Here is an 8,988-nt window from a genome sequence, read left to right on the forward strand (position 1 = left end):
GCCCCGAGCAGGGTAGATAGTTAATTGCAAGTCTTCCGACCTGATGGGAGGGCTACAAGGTGACTTCGGGATGTGTTCAATCGCTAGTTGCTAGTGAATGCCAATGCGCGTTCAGTCAATAAAAAGGATGAATGCAGACAAGGTGGTTGGTTTCAGTGGTCGTTTGTCTTAGTCATCATGTTGATTACCTTGGTTGCTAGGCTAAGTCAGGTACCCAAGAAAAGGTAGTTCCAAGCCGCAAGTAAAGCTGGCTGGATGGCTGGGTTATGTATCAGATTCGATTCACTTTGGATGGCAGCCGAGAAAGTTTCGGTCTGAAAGTGCGCTGAGACGAATTTGCTTATCAAAAATTCGGCAGAGACCCTCCCTGTGCAGGACTTTAAATACGGCAGGATCCGATCCGCAGAAGCTTGTCCATAACCTTCAGGATCACCGGGATGTTTGTACCCTCATTTGCATGCAGAGTGCCCCATTCCTGCGTACAGGTTTGCAGATTTTCTTCTATGGACATGCAGTGTCTTGTCGTCGTATAAGAATGACGATCTTGATTCTTATGTGTCAAGTCAGCAGCACAGCAATCCCGCGGGTTTGAACTCGAGAGAATCAATCATTCGGTGTAATGCATATTCCGATGACCGCGCGTCTGCTTCGCATTCGTACTCGGTGGGGGCTTTGGCCCACTAATCAGAGGCGCTTGGCGGTTCACTTCAGGGGGAAGGCGAACTAAAACATTCAATGCAGCTGAGCCAAAGCACTGAAAGAGGCACGTCAGTGGAAGGAGATAACGCTGTCCGAATACGCCGCAAACACCGGGCAACGGAATTCTGCCTCCCTCACGTCATTAAAAACCATGGGATTGCGACAGATTAATAGCACATATCTACAAAGGAACGGACGTTTGCCTCCTTGACATGTATTTGAACGCGGGACCAACTGCTTTGCATCCCCATCTAATCTTGATCTAGGCTTATTCACCAACTCGTTGCGTCTTGTTATTTCTGCCCCACGTAACTACACTATACGTCGAGTACTTGCCTGCCCATCCACCCAACGCAAGTTAAAACAACGATACAATGGAAACGGTATTAGCCTCTAGCGGCGGTACTGCCCGCGCCGATCACCTCTGCGTGCTGGTTCACGGGGTAAGCTCCAAAACACCCAACGCCATTCATACCTAGTTATCACGGCTCTTCTCATTGCCAGTCTTGGATGAAGTACTGATTTATACCCTCAAACTGCAGCTTTGGGGCAACCCGGCGCATATGGCACAGGTTGCCAAAGCCCTCAGAGATCGATACTCACGCGACCAGCTCTATATAATTGTCGCGAAACGCAACAGCGGCTCATTCACGTACGATGGCATCGAGCTCGGAGGCCAGCGACTATGCCGAGAGATCGAAGAGGAGCTGGAGAAGATAAAGAAGACCCAGGGCAAGATCACAAAGATCAGCTTCGTTGGCTACTCCATGGGTGGTCTGGTTGCTCGCTATGCCATCGGCTTGCTGGAGGCAAAGGGTATTCTCGAGAAGCTGGAATGCATAGTCAGTCACCATCCTACCGCATGGCGCCCGGCGAAGGACAAGGGAACGAGCTAACACAAACAATGCCGCTGCAGAACTTTACTGCATTTGCTAGTCCATTTTTAGGATGTCGCACGCCGCTCAAAGGCTGGAACAACCACTTGTTCAACGTGCTAGGCGCAAGAACCCTGTCACTTTCAGGAAGGCAACTATTCGGCATCGACAAGTTCCGAGACACCGGCCGGCCCCTAATAGCCGTCATGACAGACAAAGAGTCCATATTCATGTCTGGCCTGCGCAGGTTCAAGCGCCACACGCTGTACAGCAACATTGTCAACGACCGAGCCGCAGTCTATTACACAACCAGCATATCCAAGACAGATCCGTTTGTTGACCTGGACAAGGTCAAGCTAAACTTTGTTGAGGGCTACCAAAACGTCATTCTGGACCCGGACTGCCCCGTGACGCCGACGGAACCGGTTGCGGGGACGGCGTTCAAGGCGCTCAAGAATGCGCCCCTCTTCCTCGCGCTGGCAGTCTTCCTGCCCATCGGCATTACCGCCTTCCTCATCAACGCGGGCGTGCAGACCGCCCGCTCCTCGAAACGCCTCCGCGCTCACAATTCTTCGGGCGACAGCAAACAGTACAGCAAGCTTCCATTGTGGGTCAAGGGGGTCCGGGGCGCGCTCGAGGACGCCTACGAGAACCTCGCCAGCTCGCAAAGGCAAGAGTTTCTGGCCAGCGAGACGCCGTCGGACGACGAGGGTCCTGGGACTGCGGTGGACGACAGGGCCAGCACTATGGGCGTCGAGAAGGCCGAGGACGACTCGCGACTCGCGCTGGAGCGGAAGCAGAGCCACGCTGCAACGCCAACTCTGGCCTTGGCCCCGTATCAGTTTGCAATGATTGATTCTCTGGACTCGTTGGGTTGGCACAAACATCGCGTTTGGATCCAGAAGAATAATCACAGCCATGCCGCCATCATCGTAAGGATTGCTAGGGACAGGTATTCCGAGGGCTACCAGGTTCTCAAGCACTGGCTGGATAATGAGTTTCTCATTTGACCAGATTCCTGAGCTGGCGATATGCGTATGCTGCTGGTCTAGTGACAGAGCTTATTATCCTGGCGTTATCTTTTTGCTTTCTTTGTTTGCGGGGGGTTCTTTCTTATTGTCCTGGGTAGATTTTTGAGCGAGGCGCTAAAGTTGGCTTTGAAACATTTTGACTAGAATTTCCTGACCCTACCAAATTCTAATGCATCTCAAGTTCGTTTTTATAACCCATTAAGCGCGTTGTTGTAGGCCCTGATTTGCCTAATTTCTCTTCACAATTCCGTACGGAAGTAAGTATACTGACTGGGGCATGTATAGGTTAAACCCTTGACTCTGAGGGTGCATCTTGGTCGAAATCCATTGCTAAGCCGTATCTCCTAATCACACCAGTGCCACACCATGGCGCTGGCCACATATTGATATGTGTTGGTCTGGCCGACGCCAATTGTTTGGCTTTTGAATTTACCTGGGCATATTCAAGATTCTTGAGTCCCCCGGCTTTTTTTGTATGGTAGATTTCTGGCTATATAACACCTGGAAATTCATCGAGGCCTATGGCATATGCGCGCATTTTGGGCCGCAGCTGTTGTTTAGGATAATATCAAAATTTGAGTGTAGAGCCTTGGCACCCTGTCTGGTGCAAACATATCTCCTATGAACTTGAAGTGTCATCTACGTCTGCTCAGTGCTAAACAAATGGCACTGGTTGGCACCTTACGAGGTATGATGCCATTGTGGTGGCTAGGCTCGGTCCAAGAAGATGAGATTGGTTATCAAAAAGAAATCCCCTGCTCTAACACGTAGCCAGCATGGTCGTTCAAGTATGTATATGTCCCCAAAGTCTCGGCATGTCTAGAGGGAAGATGAAGCCAGATGCCAGATTCCCAAGATGAATGCAAGTCCCCCCCCCCCGTCCCCAAAGCAAAGCTAGATGCATATTTATTCCGTGCGAAGCCGCTTACGCTCAGGCGAAGACTGGTCCTCGAACTATTGAGTATTAGACTATGTCGGAAGGCTTGGTATATCCTTGCAAGGGCCAGGGACAATTTGATGGTTAGAGGATGGGCAGGAGCGAAGTATTGCTTACCTTGAGCAAGGCCTGAACTGGCGAGGCAAAAACACCAGCAGACCTGTACCTTCTGCGATTGCTGCCCTATGAATGGTGAAAAAAAAAAGAAATAAAAAAAAATACGGCGGAAAATCAGCTTCAACTGGTCCAAAACTAACTGTGGCGAGAATATTCCCTCGTCTGGTTGAGTCGAACAGGTGTACACGCAGCCGCGTACGAGTCACTTACAACAGGAACTGAGATGAGGCGGATGTAGGCGCCAACCTGGGCTTTGATGATGCGAACCATCCATTCCTTGGCCACGAGACACAAGGCCAAAATCTCGGCATGGTCCGCAGCGGTCCAGCGATAGTCCAGGCCTGGGACGTGGGTCCGGCAGCAGTTGGCCGAGATGTACATGACCAAGGCCGCGTCGTTGTCGAGGTCAATGCTCCTGCCGAGGTGGAAGAGCGTTGTTATCGTAGCCTTGTCCGTCTCATCATTGACGATCCCGTTGGTCTGGTGTGTGAGCTGCGGGCGCTCCCGAAACGTGGCATCGACCGAACCCACGCTGGAGAGGATGTTCTGGAATATTCTTTGCTTCACCCGCTCGGGGAGACGTCGCAAAAGATTCGGTGGCGTGGTGTCGGAGCGCACCGGCAACCCGCCCGCCATCTGGAGCTCCGACGGCCCCAGGCTCCGACCCAACTCCTTCTTTGACATGCGCTCCAGCGAGGCGCGCTCGATGGCGGCTTCGGCCGCCAGTATAGTCGCCTTGCTGTTCCGCAGCTCCTCGATCAGCTTGTCACGGGTTGCGGACGCGGCCAGCTGCGCCGCCTGCAGGTTCTCGTTCTCCAGCCGCAGCTTCGCAACCTCCTCGGCGAGCTTGCCGCAGCGGTGGTCCAACTCGCTCCGTTTGATGCGCAGCTCCCTGGCGTCCTTGATCATATCCATGACGACGACCTCTGCCCCGCCCTGGGGCGGCGGGAGACCCTTGTCCCGGCGCTCCTTCTCCAGCGTCACGAGGGTCCAGCCGCACTTTGCGGCCCAGCTCATGGCCTCGCTGCGGGACTCGCACTCGGAGGCCTGGCGGAGGTGGGTGACGGTGGCGGCGGTGGCCTTTTCCAGATCCTCCCTGAGGTCCTTGACCTCCTTGACGGCCTCGGCGTAGCTCAGGGCGCCCTTGACGACGGTGCGGTAGGCGTTGCGCATGCGGTCGGGTATGAGGCTGCCGGCGAGCCGCAGCTGCACCATCTCGGCAGCGAAGCGCTGCGCCGTGCGGAAGAGCGGCCGCGTCTCGTTGACGCGCATCCGGAGGCAGTAGATGCCCTTTTCCGCGCAGCTGTCGCATCTCGCGTGTCCCGGCTGGAAGACGCACAGCCGCTCTGGGTGTTCTTGGTATCCCTTGAGGCACTCGTGGCATAGTGGGCGGTCTTGTTTCCATAGTTCGTTCTGTGCTTTGTGTATTTTTTTTTTTTTTTTTTTTTTTTTTTGGTTAAACTACGCCAGACATTTGGCGGGATATATGTATCAGGAGAGTGTCTTACAAGGAGTGAGTCCTTCTCTGCTTGGGTGAGTTGCTCAATGTCTTTTTGTCGCTGGGGCTGGCGATTCCGGCTGGTAGCCGCCATGGCGGGCATTGATGTGAGTGAAATCTGAGGCTATGGTTGGTTTCTTTCCTAAAAATATGGTACCAAATGTGATGTTTAATCGCCTGGAACTTTCAGAAATTCACAAGTCACTCTCAGATTCCGTGATTTCGACGAGAATGGGCGACTTGGTGCTAGCAAAGCGATGATGAGATCCTATGACTTGTTTCTATTTTGTAGATGCGGGTGAATGAGAAGTCAAAAAGTCGGGAGAACTACCGGATGAGTTTTGACAGCCGCTTTCGATTATCAGGGAAAACTGCGCTGTTCGCCTCGGGATGGAAGCCTTCAGTGCCATATATTGAGCGTGCTGAGATATCAAAACCTCATACAGCCAACGGGCTGCTTCTACAGATATTAAAGGTTGGATGCTGAGGTCTGGCAAACCAACTGGGAAAGCGATAACCAAATGGATGATATATCTTTGAGCCTGAGCTTGGAATTGCAACTAGTGGCAACAAAGAGAAGAATTCAATCAGTTCCGTCCGTGGTTACAAAGTGCGCTTGAGGAATCAAGATTCCGAGAGCATCCAAGTAGCAGGCAAACTCCACCAAATACCCCGAACTTATAGCTTTATACATATTTCAATTTCCCACTGATAGACTTGCTATATGACATGTAATTCTGACAAGCTTTGGAGGCCAATGTGGTTGAGTATTTTCGGGTCAAGGTGGCTGCTGTTCAGCTTTCTCCAAAGGTACGCCTCATCGTTTTGCACAATATTATTGTTGTGAGTTCTCTCGAGCTCTTGGAACTGGCTAGCTAGGATCGATTGACCAACCTTAATGATTGGTACTTGGGTGCAGTAATGGTTCTCAGTATACTAGCTACCTTTCTCCCAGAAAAGTCGAGAGCGTCTCGAGATATACTCACTTAGCCACCCCTACGATAGGGCATAGGGAAACATTGAGAGCGTTACATCAACGTGTATAGTGTCCGCTGTTTTCGGGCTTCATCGTAACTCCTTGGTTAAACAGTAGCAATTCCCTTATCCGTCAACAATACCAACGAGTCCCAAAAAAGCATGATGACTAGGTATCGGTAGTTTCTCTCAAATCATGGGTACAGAAGCGAAATTGCCCAGAAAGCAACATCTACAAGGACCTTGCACACCATACCATGCATGTCTGGCAGCTTGTGCAAGTCGAATGAAAGCTTGAGCACACCATGACATCTCACACATGGGACTGGTGACCGTGACTTGACATGTGCTTGGATTGAATATGAGAGGAGCCCCTGAATTTCTTACACGGTGTCGTGTCTCAACTATTTATTTATATCGCATACTCTCCATCTTTCATCGCGAAAAAAAAACTATAATACATTATTAGATTGCACGCCAAGTCCGTCACACTAACGGATGTAGCCGGAGGTGAGGTCAGTGCCAACCAGGAAACGTTATTCCGACCGCTGGCATTACTGGAACAAGTTAGCTCGGCTAATAATACTACTTGCCGCATCGCCTCTAATGTAAGGGATGCACCCGTTTATCCTGAAAGAGTTCGAAATGCACAGAGCCATGCAACTGAAGAGCCGACAGGTCCCAATGTTTGGATGAGTCAAGGTGCAGCCCGAAAAAGGGGCGAACTTGCCGAGTATCAAGGTTTTGATGGCAAAGAGCTCGTGCTCCTGAATTTTAGATTAGTCGGGCTGTAGGATGATGCTTTGCGATAGAAATAGAAATTCAAACGTATGAGCTTTTGACATTTGGCATCCTGCGTCATGGCTCAGACTACCCTTAATGCTTTGGTTTCGTTCGAATTTAAACATTGAAAAAAAGCCTCCCGAATTAGACGGCTGGCTTGAAGCTTTGCACGAGCCAATTGAGGAAGACTTGTACTATCCAGCTTGTGATATGCAACAGAAGTAAGCTCACGTACCTAGATTAGGATGTAAGCCAAATTAAGAGAACCAACCATTTTTACTTTATCCACATTAATTCACATATGCAGTTATTTTGCCCTCTCCATCTCGCAGCGTTAGGTAGCAGGCTAGCCCCATAACTTAGCCATATATGGCCTTTGTATAATTCAGTAAGGGTTGAGGCTGACAGACGACAGCTTTGCTCCGTCTCCATGCCTGGGGTTACTCGGTAGTATCTGACAACAGCCAGCAAGTAACTAACGGTCCAAATAGGATAGACATCAGGAGGGTCGGTTCCTCCGTCCGGGCCAAATCAAAATCAAACGGCCATGGCACCAGGCAGTGCAGTTGGGTAAATCGCCGACTGTTTAACACAACTTGGCTGCTACGCTGGTCTGCATGTTCGGAACAGAGATCCCATCGTTGGTGCAGACATCCAAGTTCAAACGATGCAACGCTTCAAATCGGGTCCCTAAAAGGTTGCATAAGACGTGCAGGAGTGCAGATCCGTTGTGGCTCAAGTGGCAACGGCGGGTGCCGGTCGAAGGGCTCGATTCTCATTGGGATCCTGTTCTTCTAACTGGTCTGTTGTTAACCTTATTTTTTTTTGCATTTTGCCCATGTATCTGCACGCACTGCAGGTTAGCAAGTCCAAGCTCTCCCTGGGGGGCAAGGCTGGCCAGATCGTTGACAGGGAGTTTGGGGGCAGGACCTGGGCCTCCACCCGTCCCAGAAACTCCCTCCGTCTTGAGCGGAGCGGTCCATCATGCACTTGCTAATCAGATGGTGTTTCCGTATATCAAACGTCAAGCACTAATGATGCCGCAAGACTGTTTTCGGTTTCGTTGTTTCCGTAGTGAAATGTGCTCGCACGTCCCTGTTATCCAGGTCAATCTACTTGGCAACGCCTGACCGAGCAAGCATATATCTGCCTGCCCGGCTACCACCAGACCACTGCTGCAGCCTTGATCCAGCTCATCCCTGCCTGCTCTCAAAGTCTTTACCACACAGCTCCTACAGCATCCCTACCTTACGTTAACAATGGAGCTCTCCCGTCTACTCGCCCTCCTTCTGGCGGTTGGATCCGCGGCCGCGATCCCGGCACCATCGGACCTGGACCGTCGGCAGACAAGAGCCGTCGAGGATGCCATGACAAGCATCATCGATTCGCTAAAACAATACGACAGGCTCATTGTAAACTTGAAGAACACCGACTCGTCGGGACCGGTGCTGAGGGCCACCGAAGATGTCGAGTCAACCATCAGCTCGTCGATAAGATCGGTGGAGGAGGCCAGGAGGGCAAACACCTTCACCAGCGTGGCACTCATCCAAGTGAGCAGCAACATGGTGGACCAGGTGCAGACCACGATTCGAGATTTGCGGGACAAGAAGCCCGTGATGGACCGCATCGGCACGAGCAAAGTCACGCTCGACACCTTGCAGAAGCTGAGGCCTGCTGCCAGAGAGCTGGCGGATGCCATCGCGGACAAGGTGCCGGATCTCGGAAGGGACATAGTCGACAGGGTCAAATCCGACATTCTCGACGCCTTGAACCAGGCCATCACCACATATAGCCAGCCCGCTGCTGCACCGGCCGCGCCCGCGCCACCCCCAGCAGCGTCTCCATCTCCAGCTCCCAGCCCGGTCGCTCCTCCTCCTGCTCCTCCCGCAGTGGTCACGGTGACGACATTAGTACCACCCCCCGCTGTGGTTACCGTCACGGCGGTTGCGCCTCCGCCACCGTCTGTGGTTACCGTGACGGCAACAGCCACAGCCACACCATCGCCAGCATATTTGGATGGATGAGCCGCGACTTAGTTATATCGGATGCCTGGGTTTGTGGTCAAGTTGATAC

General features: G+C 51.9%; 3 protein-coding genes across 3 annotated transcripts; 2 read left to right on the plus strand and 1 right to left on the minus strand.

Moving 5' to 3' along the window:
• Positions 1–1,073: 1,073 nt before the first annotated feature.
• PpBr36_02833 (uncharacterized protein) lies at positions 1,074–2,584 on the plus strand (the record flags this gene model as incomplete). The annotated part of the gene is made up of 3 exons (XM_029890010.1): positions 1,074–1,142; positions 1,242–1,541; positions 1,616–2,584. The coding sequence occupies 3 exons, from the start codon at positions 1,074–1,076 to the stop codon at positions 2,582–2,584; spliced, it is 1,338 nt and encodes a 445-aa protein (XP_029753887.1).
• A 927-nt stretch (positions 2,585–3,511) lies between these two features.
• Positions 3,512–5,260, minus strand: PpBr36_02834 (uncharacterized protein; the record flags this gene model as incomplete). Its single annotated transcript, XM_029890011.1, has 4 exons — positions 3,512–3,559; positions 3,660–3,676; positions 3,800–5,072; positions 5,168–5,260. The coding sequence occupies 4 exons, from the start codon at positions 5,258–5,260 to the stop codon at positions 3,512–3,514; spliced, it is 1,431 nt and encodes a 476-aa protein (XP_029753890.1).
• Positions 5,261–8,174: 2,914 nt separating this feature from the next.
• Positions 8,175–8,939, plus strand: PpBr36_02835 (uncharacterized protein; the record flags this gene model as incomplete). The annotated part of the gene is made up of 1 exon (XM_029890012.1): positions 8,175–8,939. The coding sequence occupies one exon, from the start codon at positions 8,175–8,177 to the stop codon at positions 8,937–8,939; it is 765 nt and encodes a 254-aa protein (XP_029753889.1).
• Positions 8,940–8,988: the final 49 nt, after the last annotated feature.

This window comes from Pyricularia pennisetigena, chromosome 3 (assembly GCF_004337985.1).
Source record: "Pyricularia pennisetigena strain Br36 chromosome 3, whole genome shotgun sequence".
NCBI classification, from domain to species: Eukaryota; Fungi; Ascomycota; class Sordariomycetes; order Magnaporthales; family Pyriculariaceae; genus Pyricularia; species Pyricularia pennisetigena.